General features: G+C 35.9%; 6 protein-coding genes across 6 annotated transcripts; 2 read left to right on the plus strand and 4 right to left on the minus strand.

Annotated features, from left to right (window-relative positions):
• EIN_309560 (NEDD8-activating enzyme E1 catalytic subunit, putative) lies at window positions 1-1,079 on the minus strand (the record flags this gene model as incomplete). Its single annotated transcript, XM_004184251.1, has 1 exon — window positions 1-1,079. A coding segment is annotated over one exon (1,079 nt), but the record flags the coding sequence as incomplete, so codon positions are not given.
• A 403-nt stretch (window positions 1,080-1,482) lies between these two features.
• Window positions 1,483-4,251, plus strand: EIN_309570 (AP-2 complex subunit alpha-2, putative; the record flags this gene model as incomplete). The annotated part of the gene is made up of 1 exon (XM_004184252.1): window positions 1,483-4,251. The coding sequence occupies one exon, from the start codon at window positions 1,483-1,485 to the stop codon at window positions 4,249-4,251; it is 2,769 nt and encodes a 922-aa protein (XP_004184300.1).
• Window positions 4,252-4,344: 93 nt separating this feature from the next.
• On the minus strand, window positions 4,345-5,043 carry EIN_309580 (hypothetical protein; the record flags this gene model as incomplete). The annotated part of the gene is made up of 1 exon (XM_004184253.1): window positions 4,345-5,043. The coding sequence occupies one exon, from the start codon at window positions 5,041-5,043 to the stop codon at window positions 4,345-4,347; it is 699 nt and encodes a 232-aa protein (XP_004184301.1).
• A 771-nt stretch (window positions 5,044-5,814) lies between these two features.
• EIN_309590 (hypothetical protein) lies at window positions 5,815-7,803 on the minus strand (the record flags this gene model as incomplete). The annotated part of the gene is made up of 1 exon (XM_004184254.1): window positions 5,815-7,803. One exon carries the CDS (start codon window positions 7,801-7,803, stop codon window positions 5,815-5,817), a length of 1,989 nt encoding a protein of 662 aa, XP_004184302.1.
• Window positions 7,804-8,784: 981 nt separating this feature from the next.
• On the minus strand, window positions 8,785-10,245 carry EIN_309600 (hypothetical protein; the record flags this gene model as incomplete). Its single annotated transcript, XM_004184255.1, has 1 exon — window positions 8,785-10,245. The coding sequence occupies one exon, from the start codon at window positions 10,243-10,245 to the stop codon at window positions 8,785-8,787; it is 1,461 nt and encodes a 486-aa protein (XP_004184303.1).
• Window positions 10,246-11,068: 823 nt separating this feature from the next.
• On the plus strand, window positions 11,069-13,288 carry EIN_309610 (chloride channel type clc, putative; the record flags this gene model as incomplete). The annotated part of the gene is made up of 3 exons (XM_004184256.1): window positions 11,069-11,691; window positions 11,769-12,925; window positions 13,014-13,288. The coding sequence occupies 3 exons, from the start codon at window positions 11,069-11,071 to the stop codon at window positions 13,286-13,288; spliced, it is 2,055 nt and encodes a 684-aa protein (XP_004184304.1).
• Window positions 13,289-14,374: the final 1,086 nt, after the last annotated feature.

The following is a 14,374-nucleotide window of genomic DNA, read 5'->3' on the forward strand; positions in this document are numbered from 1 at the left end:
TGCTGGATTTGTGGGTTATCGGTGAGTCTGTCGACCAAGTCTTGTAAAGTAGTGTGGAGTGGAAGTACCAAATCGACTGATTTAGTTCCACACGCGAAGCACTCTGGTCTTCTTTGTAAATTTTCGACTGTAGTATTAATTCCATCTCTAGCGAAGTAGTTGACATAATTCTCAAGATTGTTAGCTGCGCCCGTAGCGTATTTAAACGCTTCATTAGCCGTTTGAGCAGCAATTAATGAATTAGTCGACGCGATAGCTGGGAGGATATTTTTAATGACTCCGAGTGTTAATTTATAAGTGACTCCACTGATATTCTTCTCTTGAGCTCTTTCAAGAGCTTTTTCATAAATCCATTTGACGTGGTCGGGGTTATCCGCATCGACTTTAGTACCCAATGGAAAAGCTTTATTAATAGTAGCATTGTCCCAAGCTATTTGTGAAGCCCAAGCTATACAATGTTCTGGAAGTCTTGGTTGTGCTGCTATAGTACACATCGGGAAGGTTTTGGCTGGTGGGAATAAAGAGACTTGACATTCTAGACATGCAGCTATCCCAGGTACTATTACCATAACATGACCTTGAAAACCTTCAGTACCTCCATCTATTAATGGAATGACTGTCGATGGGTCTACCTCCCCATTCTCGGTTTTAACTAAGGAACATAACATCGAATTCGTCCACCGTCGTGCTCCTAAATTATCTAACCCACTGATCACTAATTTGAACGATTTATAAAAGGACTCCGGCTGATCTTCAAGACGTCCAACTATATGTGAAATGTGACACCCAGGTACACGACGCATCACAAACTCAGCAGCTACCTCGGATTTGGGTCTCCCAACATCTTTGCGGCGGAATAAAAATTGCCGATTCAAATTGGAATACTCAATCGTGTCCATATCTATCACTGTTATGTCTCGAAAACCAACCATCGCTAATGACTTTAAGACTTCACATCCAAGTCCTCCAGCTCCAACTACTAATATACGAAAATTCTCATAATCAACATTTGGAGGGTCTTCTATGGAACCACCAGTGCGTCCCAAAAACTCTTTTATTTGTGTGAATTGTCGTGTCATTTGGTTTTTTAAAGTTCTGAGGGGTTTTTTTAAAGTTGAGTCTTTGAGGTTTAACTTATTCCTCAATCTTTTTTTATTTTTTAATTTTTATTTATTGTTTTTTTTTATTTTTTATTTTTTATTTTTTAATTTTTAATTTTATTTATTTCAAAAATATACAAAAATAATCGAAATTTCAAATCAAACTTTCTTTTCTAATTCAACTTGATATTATTAACAAATGGTAAAATAACCAATAAATAAACCATTTAAATAATAGATGGCATCTTCAAGAATTTGAAAAGTTAGATAATTTGAGATTGATAAATTAGGAAAGAAGAGACATATAAAAAACTTCTGAACGAGTAATAGAAGAGAGAGAAGCAAACAGAAAAAAGGAAAACCGAGAACTGTAATATCCAAGATGGAGAACGCAAAGACATATATTCGTGGTCTTCAGAATTTCACCGAGGCGGTCCACCGTAGTGTGACTATTGAGAAAGAGCGTGAGGTAGTCAACTGCGAGTTAGCAAAGATACGAAAAGAGTTCAAGGAAGGGAAGATGAATGCGTACGACCGTCGGAAAAGTGTATTAAAAATGGCGTATATAGAAGTGTTAGGATATGAGGTCGACACTGGTTTTGTGGAGGTCATTCAACTCATCGGAAGTCCAAAGTTTTTCGACAAACACATTGGATATATGGCATTCACTTTACTGTTCTCGAACGTCCCCGAGTCGACCCGAATGATTATTAACACGTTACAACAAGACTTAGAGAACAACTTAGAGTCGTATGTCAATGATGCTCTTTCAGTAATTGCGCAATTGGCGAATGTTGAAATGGCAGATACTCTCGGGCCTTCTGTGGTTAAAATCTGTACTGGATTTTGTGAGACTTCTGTGAAGAAACGCGCTTTAATTGCAATGAGACAATTATACAAACAACAACCGCAGATATTGTCCATCAACCCCGACTTCATGAAAGTCATGGAGAAACTCTTCTCTGGAGAAATGGACAACTCAATCATCAATTCACTCGTTCTCTTCTTGGAAGCTATTGTCGAAAAGGAACCGGAATTACTCAAACCATTCATTCCCGAGTTAATCAGTTCATTACAGAGATTGGTCAACCACGAAGCTATTGCAGATTTGGATTACCACGGAACGTTGTCGCCTTGGCTTCAAATCAAGTTGTTCAGACTTCTTGCTGGCGTTCAACTTGATGAACAACAAAAGAAAATGTTTTGGGAATGTGCGTCGGTCGTTTTGCAACAAACGGATACTGTAAAGTATGACAAGCCATGTTCGGAAAAGACGATTCAAATGGCTGTTGTGTTTGAGGTAATGGGGATAATGATTGTCCACGAAAAGGAAGAGTATTTCAAGACACTTTTACCCCTTCTTGGAAGTTTGGTGGAGGACAAAGAAGTCAACGTGAGGTATTTAGCACTTGACACGTTCGTGTTACTTGGTCAAGCCAACTACAAGAAGGTCTGCCAAAACTACTTGGTACACATTTTGAATAGTTTGGAAGAGACGGATGTGACCATTAGAAGACGTGCTATTGAGGTGTTATACTCATTGTGTACTCCAGAGTCAGTTCGTAAAGTTGTCAACCAGTTACTTCACGTGTTAGAAAACGATGAAGGTGAATTGAAAGAAGAATTGGTTGTCAAGATCTCGATTTTGTCTGAGATGGATGTTGACAAAGATCAGTGGTACGTTGACACCATGTTGTTAGCAACGTGTCTTGGTGGGGAGTTTGTTCGCCCCGAGTTATGGGATAGAGTGTTAAACTCTATAGGACATGCAGCACAATATGCTGTTCAAAAGATAGTACAGGTATTGGCTGGTGGATGTTGGCATGAAGAATTCTTAAAAATGTCATGCGTTATCATCGGGGAGTATGCACAGTGCTTAGGCAACCTTGCACAACACACTGCAACATACATCGCAAAGCAGTTACCTTACGTCCACTCGGCTACAAAAAGACTCATATTGACTTGCTTAATTAAAATGGCAAAGGAACTTCCAGACATCAGACCAACTGTTTCTAAGGCACTTAAGATCTGCGAGAATGCCGTGGACGCCGAGGTCCAACAACGTGCATCCGAGTTTAAGTACATAATGGACAAAAATTATTACGAAATCGCAATTGCGCCATTACCGGAGAGGGTGATCAACGAACAAAACGAAGGCAAAGCGAATGAACGCGAGAAGAAAGACGACGAAAAGTTCATGAGTCAAGAGAAACTTGTTTCTCCAACACCGCAAGAGCCACAAAAAACCTCTGGCGATATCCTAAATTCAGTGATCAATTCAACGCCTTCAACAACACAGAAAGCACCCGAAAATGCAAATGCCATGTTGGTCGATATCTTGGGAGGGATACCTCAAAGTACTATTACCCAGCAAATTCCAACGAAGGCTGCATTACAATTGGACAAAACTGAGTGGACTGAAAGAGGGTATAAAGGCAGTGCATTCAGTCATTCTGCTGCAGATGCTGAATTGGGTAAAAAGGTCCGATTCATACACAAAAAGCTGTTAACACAGAAGGAAGGAGTTATCTTCCAAGACGCTAATATTCAAATTGGGATGCGGTTGAAAACGGGGAATGTTGTTGATGTTGCGCTGTATATCGGGAACACCAAGGATGAGACTATTACTGGGCAAATCGCCTTAAAAGGTGAAGACGGTATCAATTGTATGATTCAAAACAACCAATTGAATATCGAAGGGAAAAAGCAACAACAAGTTCTTTGCAGATTTGAAGCGAAAGACGTTTTCTTACAAGCTCCAATGGTTGGGATGAATTACACAATTGGTGGCAATAACATCCAATTGGCATTCAGTTTACCAATCACATTAATCCGTTACGTCCAACCAAATCCGAACGTCGCGTTCTTGAATGAAAGTGGGAAGACTGAATTGGCCGAATGCTTTGTCCAAACACAAATGCAAACCTCGTTGAGTACAAACGATATCGGACAATTGCTGACCGGCTATGGTTTCGCGGTGAAGCCTGCTCAAAATCAGATTTTGGCTGGTGGCAATGTGCTTGGTAAAGACGTTGGTATCTTTATTGATATCATCGGCGGAAGTTATAAAGTCGGTGTAGGCTCGACAAGCCTTCAAATAGCGGAGGTCATTCATGATGTGATGAGTTATTTGCTCTCTGCTAACTTCTAATTATCGAACTTTGGTTTTCATTTAGCTTTATTGCTTGAAACAAAGGTGACATGCAAACTTATAATTAATATAATCCACAATACAATAAATGGTTCAAGGCCGAACATCTGGTGAGATGGCTGACATAATTTTGAGTTTGGTTGAGTCGTCGAGAGTCTCTTTGACTGTTTGGAATGAGACCATTCGGTTTGGAGTTGTGCATCTCTTCTTTCTTGGTTCGCCGAGTCTGGACGGGTGAATAGGTGTTGGTAATGATTGGATTCGTTCTTTGGACAATTCAGAAATTCCGGCGAGTGTTGGAGATACTTCATGGGGTGTGTGGAGCCTTGGGGAAGTGAAATCGGAAGCGGACGAGCATTGCATTTTCTCTTCGATTTGTTGTTGTAAACACGCGTGGAGTTGATGAGGTGTTGGTTGTTGTGAGAATGTTTGATTGAGTTGTGGAGTTGTTTCTTGGAGTAATTGCATTTGTTGATGAGGATAGTGTGGGGTCTCCAAGTCCATTGGTTCTTTTTGGTGTGGTTCGAAGATTGAAATGAGTGGGAAAGACCCTTTTCTATAACAGGCGGAAGCGTCTTGGATTGATTGTGGGAGTTGAGTGTCTGCCGTCGCAATAACTGCCAAAGAGTTGAGGAGGTCCCGATTTAAAAGAATTGAAAATTTGGAGGTGGAGAGAAATTGAGCGTAGTGCGAATTTGAATCGACTACAAATCCAAAAAACATCAGATGAGGATCCGTCTGAATCGAACGTTGAATTAATACGTCTAATTGTTGAGAAAATCGAACTGCCATTTGATTATAGAGTTTGTATTTTGGAAATACCCACATACCAAGCGATTCGGTTAAAACGAGATTTTGGGATAATTTACCATTTAATTATAATTATTTTATTAATACAAAATAATATTTCATTAAATATTGTTTAAATATGGCATTTTCATAATCTGTGTTATGTGGTTTAACATTTTTAAGTAGAGCAATTTTTTTTGCAAAAACGGGATCGTAATATTTGTTTTATATTTAGTTTTTCTTTTAATAAACATCATAATTATAAATAGATGACAAAATGAGTTCCACACAATTCTATCCTCTTTTTATTATACTTAATTATAGTATATTATGCTATAAGTATAACATTTTTATTCATGAATGGGTACGTAATGTCTTGAATGCCTTATAATACCTTTTATCCCGTTTTTGCACAAAATAAACAGCTGACAATAGAAAATATGTTAAAAATTCAAAATAAAAATAAAATTTTTATTTATAATTAACTTCTCAAATAAAAGTTGTTATTTAAATATCGACTTCTTTGAAAAATTATTATTAATTATTATAACTATTATAACTATTTTAAATAGTTTCCAAAAAATGACAAAACAAAAAAAAATATTAATTCTAAATAATATCGTATAGTTAATTATTATTATTCGTTATAATTGTTATTTACCCATTTTATTGTGAAACAAATACCATTTTCAAAATAACAAAAAAAATTGCACAGAAAACAATAAATAAGACACCTGAAGATATTAAATATTTAACTAAAAATTTAACTAAATATTAATATCCCAAGAGTTGAGGAAATACCACAGAAAATTGTTCGATTGGTAACATATTAGCTATCCCATATTTTGTCATCACGTTTTGAATATCATAAGGTGTTGCAGGCAGTTTAAACTTCTCGAGTAAAGTTTTCAACTCGTTTTTATCCATCACGTTGTTTCCGTTCTTTGCGAACATGTAGAAGACATTCTTCAAGACATAGAGAAATTTGATATTACTTGCCTCGTTGTCTTCCATTGAGTATAAGAACATCAAACACATTTGAATGAACCCATTTTCATCAATTCGGTCTCCATCGCCATATAACAGAAAAGCGATTTTAATAGCCTTTTGATCGGTTGAAGAGAGTGTATCCCATATCACTACAAACACATTTAACACCTCCTTTTCATTCAAATACCCATCACGATCCAAATCATGACTTCTGAAGAGTTTAATAGCCATCCGCGTGTTCTTGTGTTTCGTCACTTCTTCGCTGTCGTCCAACTTTGGGTCGTCGTCCTCAAACATCATCAACATGAACTCGTCCACTTCAATACACCCATTTCTGTTGTCGTCGTACATCACTAAAGTCTTTAACGCGTCTTCCTCGCTTTCAAACGGAGAGTCCAATTTGGCGCACAATGTCATCAACCCATTCACGTCAATCCCTTTCTTCGACGGATACTCCGTTAATTCAAAACACAACTTAAAGAGGTCTTCGTCTCTTTTGACAACTCCGTTGTTGTCTTGAACGACTTGGAAGATCATATTGAACTGGTCTTTGAAGATATAGCCTTCGTTCTTCTTATCTGCTACAGTAAATAAGAACGTGACAAACTTCTCGATGTCAAGATATTGTTTCTCAAACGAACTTTTGAAGCTTGAGATGTACAAATCTAACGAGATGCAATTCTCCGGGATCTTCGTTAGTGTCTGACTTGTACTCACATTAAGTAAATGACTTGGTACTTTAATTTTCTGGTCACTCTTACAATCAACAAGTTCTTTGGACGTTCGCGCGTTCAAGTTGTTTAAGTACTTCTCCGTGTTAAAGACGTGGTTCTTCACAAAGACCTTTAAAATGGACAACATTTCATCAATTTGTAACACTCCGTCGCCGTTCTCGTCTAACTCTTCTATATATTTTAACACAACACTCTTCTTACTTTCCATCCCGGAGACTTTAAGAAACTTGGCCAACTCTCCTTTGTCTATAGAAGCTGAAAGGGTCTTATCTAAGACTCGAAAACTACACGTCATCAAGACTTCGTTTGTCAATTTACCGATTTTTGTAGTGATGAAATTGAGTTGTTGTGACAGAGCGACGTACTCCGCTCGACTGATGTACTTCTTGTCTTTACACATCAACAATATGAACACCACAAATTGTTTGTGGACGACACTTCTGTCTTCGCAATTCTTCAGAAGATAGTCGACCATGTCTTCTTGGAGGACTTTCCCTTTGCTCTGAGGGACTAACAAGAATCTTTCGTAATAATTGGTGAAGGCAATCATTTGAAGAAATTGTGCTGTTGGGATAGTACTGATGTTATAACTTGCATTCATCGCATCCAGAAATTCATTCAATTGTAAGACCCCATCCCCATTCTCGTCATGCTCTTTTATATAACTCGACACCATTTTAATACTCTTCTTGTCGCCAAGGCGTTTGAAGTACTCGGAAGTCTCTTTAGTGTTCAACGAGTATTGTCCATCACTGTCTAATGTGAAGAACGCTGCTGTAAAGATGACCTGTCCGTTCAATTCACCCGTTTTGAAGTATAAGTTGTCTAAGTATTGCATCGTCCTCACATACACATCTTTCGGCACATCATCGCCTTTGGTCGTAATTTTCCAGAGGATAGTCAGGTACTCCTCCGACCGCGCAGTAAGCGAGGGGAAGTTCGCTATCGTCATGTTGACACACCGACTCACAGGAAGTGTATTCTTTTTGACCATTGTGGTCGCGTTGCAAAATTCTATGATGAAACGTTCGCGTGCCATTATAGATTCAATTGATGAATTGCAGTTCAATTGTTTATATATGGCTATCCAATACCGAATTGTTCTCATCGTTTTGGCTCTTTGCAAGGTATGCAATTGGTTACTATATGGCTTATTTTTCCCGTTTGTTAAGTCATATTTGACGCAATCATTGCGTCTAACAATTGATAAAACACTTAAGAAGAGTCTTCTTGATATAAAATCATTGGTAGTATTTTATAATTTCATTATTAGTTGTTTATGGTATTAGTAATTATTAAATTTGATTTGTACTATTCAAATTTAGTTATCAACATTAGTATATTATTATTATTATTTATAATACAATTGATATTTATTATTATTGAATTATAAATGAATTTTTTTTTTTCATTTGTCTCTCTTTCTGCACTTTGTGTGATTTGGTAAAGTCTCTAAAGAGGCATAAAATAATTTATTTCTTGTAATTAGGGTATATTTCCTGTTTTAATATATTTTTAACTGCCAATACATATAATCATAATATTCACACCCCAAGTCTCTTTTTTTTAAGATGCATTAAGAGACAAACAATACCATTCATTCGCGTTTTACACCTTTTTTGTTTATTTTTTTTCATATTATCTTGATTATCATTAAACAATAATAAATAATTAAATAAAAAACTAATGAGTTTTACACAGTTAATTATTTTCAATAATTTAATTGCCTTTTCCATTTCTTAAAAAAATATTAACTATTGAAATAATAAAAAAACTTAAACTTAATTATATAATTATTTATAAAACAACCTGAATAATAACATTAATATATAATAAACTAAAGAAAGTAAAAACAACACAAATTAATCTTAAAAAACAACTTGAAAATAGTAATAAAAAGAAGGAAACGGCAATTACAAATGTTATTGTACAGAAAATATCATAACCTTTTAACTGCTTATCAATCCCTCAAAAATGAACACCAAACTCCAAAAAACACATAAAAGATGGTTAAATTGGCTTAGATTTCGAGAGCGGTGTTGACTTCCTCCTCAATCATTTCTTTGCTTGCTGCCATTTCCTTGAAGAGTTCCGTCATTTTGTCGACCTTCTTTACAGCCTCTTTTGCCTTCTTCAGCGACTTTTCGATGCCAGCCTTCGAAACGTCGACACTTAATTCTCTCTTCACCTCTTTGATAACTTCTCTTTGTTGCTCTTTCTTCCCCATTTGTTTCATTTTCATCAAATTTTCATTTCTGATTTTTTTCATTTCGTCACACGCAGTTTCTTTGATAATTTGCTCGATGGTTTTTTTGACCTTTTTCTCTTCTTTTTTGTTGTTTTGAACAGTCTGAGTCGCGTTCTGTGTTTTTGGTGCCGTTCTCACAATGTTTTTCAAATCGACATTCTTCACTTCGTTTTTCTTTATGTTCGTGTCAATCATCTTTCCAGCCTTTTTCGCAATTTTGTCAACCACCTCGTCAATGCCACGCTTAACAACTTGTTTCTCTGAAACTCCCTTTGAACATATTTTGTTTGTCCTTTCAACTTTTTTCGCCGCTTTTACCACAGCCAAGCTTGACCTTTTCAGTTTCTTCATCATTTTATTTAAAGTCGCTCTGTACTCGTTGACTCCGTTGTTCATTTTTTCTCTCTGTTTTTTCATCAATCGAATTTGTTTCAAAGTTTCTGTTCTCTTCTTCTCGGTCATCAGGTCCATGTTCATCTCAAGTTTTTCAACGTTGTCGTCGATTTTCTTTGCAAGTTCGTAACTCTCTTTCGCTTTATGTCCAACCGCCTGTTCTATTTTAACAACCATCTCCTCAAGCAATTTGTTGTATTGTTCTGAACTTCTTTTTATCATCGCGTTCTTCAAAAACGGGGTTTCTTCAAATTTTCTGTTGAGTCGCTGCATCTCCTTCTCAACGTCTTCCAATTTTTTCTTTTGAACTTCAATTGGGTCTGCATCATTCGTTTTCATCAAATAGTCGCCCATGTCATTTGCTTGAACAATCATACCCTCGTGTTGGAATTGGTCGACCTGTGGCGATGACAAATAGCTATTTGAAAATGCGAGTCGTGCTTCGTCAACACCCAAAAGTGCAAGGTGGTTCACGTGAAGTCGGTTCAATAAATTGAGTTGTCGAATAACTCTGCTTTGTTCGAGTGGTGACAACACACGAAGAATTTTATACATTTTTGACAACACAAGTCGCTTTGTACGGGCGATTTTCCGCAACGAAATCCGCTCCTCTCTTACTTTCTGCCGTGCCTTGTTTCTATCGGAAGACAACCCAACGTGTGTCAAGTCCTGGTTGTCTGCGTCCAACTCATTCATGATGTTTAACTCGGTCGCTTCCAACGCTTTCATTTTCTCCTCGAGCAAATTGATCCCATTTTTGATCCTGGTAATGCCTTGGGCAACGATGCCCTCGTTGTCCGCACACGCCGCGTAAAATAACGGGATGAGTAGTAATAACATCCTAATAGTATGATTTTTTAGTTTTTTTTCTTTCTTTGATTTTTGTTTTTCCAATTTTTTCAATCCTTTTATGTTTTTTCTTTCCAACTTTTTTAATCCCAAGTTCTCATTTTTCAGTTCTTTTCATTTTTCTTCCTAAATGATTTTTTTAGTTATATTTTATAATATTTTTATTTATATTTCGGGGTTATTGTGTAATTTTGGGAAGTTCATCTTGTTGATTTTTAAACTTACAATTTGTTATAATAAAATTATTATTTTAATTAACTATTTATTTATTTGACAATATAATAAATTTATAATAAATAATACTATCATTTATTATCATGATTTATTTACTTTTTTTAAAGTAAATAAACACCTCATTATTTGGTCCGTTATTGGTCCAAATTATTTTACGTTAAAAAATAACTAAAACGAAACCATATAACAATGATTGTGTTATAGTAAATTAATAATTTAAAAAATATTAATATTCACTTCGGCAAGTATTTTCATATTTAATTTTTTTAAAATATTTTTAGACACTTATTATACCATAATGATACAATAAAACCCACAAATAAAACGGGATATTTTCAATTTCAATGGCAGGTTATACAAATCAAAAATTGTCAATCTGTTAAAAATGGTGAGATTGGAACAAACACGTATCAAAATGAAATCAAAACCTTTTCAAATATATTAATATAAATTGAAATTATGGTAATCCCGAATCATAGCGCCAAACATCCGCCAAAAGTCCCACATTTTCGAAGTAAAAATTTGATGCAAAATTACTAAGAAAAAACGATGATAATCACTAACTATTTTAGCAAGGTGAATGGATCAAAAGACATATCTCCTTCAAACAAAACTTCCCGAGTCCCCCACCCCCGAAGATCACATCATTGACAAAGAATCTCCGTTCAATCAAAGTGATGTTTTTGAGTTATATGAGATCCAAGACCTAGACCCTTCCGCCACGAATTTAGACAACGTTCTAGTGAAGATTTCTGCGGAGAGAAAAGGTGAAGAAGTCGTGAAGAAGCACGGGAAGGTCTTTAACTTGATAAAGAAGTTAGCTCTCTTTCAAATCTGTGGATTTAAAGGGACCCTTATTCACGTCTCTGCTCTCTACTTAGCTATCTTAGGGCTTCTCTCTGCTTTAGTAGGTGTTGCGATGGACATTTCCATTGAGCAGTTATTTCGCTTGAAACATTATATTTCTTTTGTGTATGACAACATCTTCTATTCGATCTTTATATGGATCGCGTTCACTCTTCTCTTTGTCACTCTTGCGTTCTTTTGGACTCGAATTGTATCTCCTGCTGCTGCGGGGTCTGGGGTATCGGAGATGAAAGTGACATTATTAGGTAATAAATTACCAAATTTACTAACCTTTCGAACAATGGTAGCCAAAGTCGTTGGGTTAGTCTTAGTGATAGGCTGTGGGATATGGGCGGGGTTTGTTTTTCAATTCAATTCTACTGATATTATATATTAATAAATATTAATAAATATTAACAAATATTAACACTTAGAAAGGAAGGACCTTTCATTCACATCGCGTCTTGTATTGCAGTCCAACTCACTCGAATACCTATCTTCCATTTTCTTCGAGAATCAAATGAGTTGTTCATGCAAATCTTATCGACGGCTTGCGGGTGTGGTGTATCGTCGAATTTTGGTACAACAATAGGAGGACTTCTCTTCTCTGTTGAAGTCACAGCAACATATTATCCAGTCAGAAATTATTGGTTTGGGACGTTCAGTTCGGTGATTGCTGCGTTTACATTCCGAGCAATATATAACACATATATCAATCGACCATCACTCTATATGGGACTTTTAAGTATCGATTATACATTCAATCCACTCTTATTCAAAGACAGTTTACTCTCGATACTCACAGGAATCGTCTGCGGATGCTTTGCAGTTCTCTTTGTCTTTACCGTTTCTGCTGTTTTCCATACACGACAGTTTCTTCGAAAATATAAGTTTGGGCGCCCGCCTTATTTCTACTTACTTTTAGTCGCACTGTTGACAGCTACCGTCACTGCCCCGTGGAATGGAAAGAGATCACCACTGTCATTATCAACAAACAACACATTGAATATTCTTTTTTCAAACGAATCGTTGGAAAGCGAATTTGGGTATCACTATATGCTCACTCTATTCTTCACATTCATCGCACGGTTCTGTTTAATTGCAATGTCAGTGTCAATCCCCGTCCCAGCTGGTCTCTTTTCAACGAATATACTGATAGGATCTATTCTGGGAAGACTCATTGGGGAATGGATGGTCTACTTCGGAGTGTCAAATGAACTTGGCCCGTCCGGACTGGCTATAATTGGTGGAGCTTGCTTTGTAGGTGCTACAACACAAACTTTTTCCTCTGCAGTCATATTGATGGAACTCACTGACAACATTCAACTGATTATTCCGATGCTTATTGCGACCGTAGTCACTATTTCATTGAGTCGATTGTTAACAGTGAGCGTGTATGACAGAATTTCAATGGATAAGAAACTGCCACATATCCCTGACATTCAATATTCGTCACACCAAACAGCTGACAACGTCATGGAAACTAATTTAATTGCTGTGCCCGAATTTACAAATATAGTGGAATTGAAGGAAATTGTCGACGCATATAAAACAGTCACAGAGAAATTACTTCCCGTCGTCAATAACACTGGTTTGTTTTCTTATTATTATATTATTATATTATTATTATTTTATTATTAATAAATTCATTTGGGCAAAGGCATTGACTCATCATCTAGAGAACTCTATTCTTTTGGGGCAAATAGAACTCAGTGTACTCAGGAAAATATCCGACTCTGATATGCCAGAATCCGTCGCTAGTAAGTTCTTGTTGGACTACCAAGAAAGCCCATTGCACTTGTTGAGGTCTACACCACTCAGTGAAATTCATATGTTGTTCATCGCCGCACAAATTGACTCTGCTTTTGTCACGTCAAATGGGAGACTCATTGGAGAGGTTAACAAGAAGAACTTATCCGATGCAATCCAGAAACAAATGAAAATTTTATTCTAGTGTTCGTCATTTTATTATTATTTAAACCATTACAGATAATACTGTGATGAGTACTATTTGTAATGGTTCACTCGAATAACAAATAATTACAAGACTGAAACTTTTTTAAATCTTAACTATACAGTATAGATAATAGTACTATAATGGATAGTTAAAGACTGAAATTTGGTCAAATACTAGAACTATACTTTAGAATACAAAATAACTAGAGAACTTCAAACCATTACCACTAGATTTTTGGAATAAAGTTTTAGTTATTATTAATAACTCATAACTATAGTAGGGGAAATGAACCTTAGCCCAGGAAATGTACTTTAGACAAAGTAATTCCGATATTTTTCTTTAAAAACACGGGTTTTTACTAAAAAAACAAATATTTTAGAAAATTGACTTTTATATTGGTATAGTTTATTATTTTAATATAACAATAGAAAATAATTAGTTTTTTTTTGAACTAAGGTTAATTTGCTGGGCGAAGGTTTAATGGCCCAACTGTATTGTTTTTCTGATAGAAGTGAACAACAGAAAGAAACTTGAAATTACCACAAAAGAAATACAATATTAATTAAATAGTAAAGTACAATAACTTCAAATAGTAAATTTGAATAATTATAAATACTAGTTTAGTAAAACCATAGATTTAACACAATTATTCGAAATAAAAAAAAATAGAAAACAAGGAATGGAGAGAATTGAATCAAATGTGAAAAAGGCTTTGATTTTATGGGCGGAATAAAAATAAGGAATAGGAAAGTCAATAAAAGTTGAAGGACTAATAAATGGCAGAGTGGAAAACAAAAGGAGGAACAACACGAGACTGACACGACACAGGAGACATGGCTAAACAGTATCTGAGACTATAGAGTCACATGCGGGCATACAAATGCGTGCATAGGCAAACAAAAAACAGAACAATAGGAGTCGGTCACATCAAACACACTTATAAGAGCATTACAAACATCTTTTATAATGTCAACGGAATTTGAATTGAAAATGTATTTTTGGAATTGGTTGGGGGAAGAACAAACAAAAGGGTACGACGTACAGAACCATTATAATGAGAGATCTGCCAATCTGCCGTATTTA

Source organism: Entamoeba invadens (assembly GCF_000330505.1).
Source record: "Entamoeba invadens IP1 unplaced genomic scaffold scaff_1105074725651, whole genome shotgun sequence".
NCBI classification, from domain to species: domain Eukaryota; phylum Evosea; order Mastigamoebida; family Endamoebidae; genus Entamoeba; species Entamoeba invadens.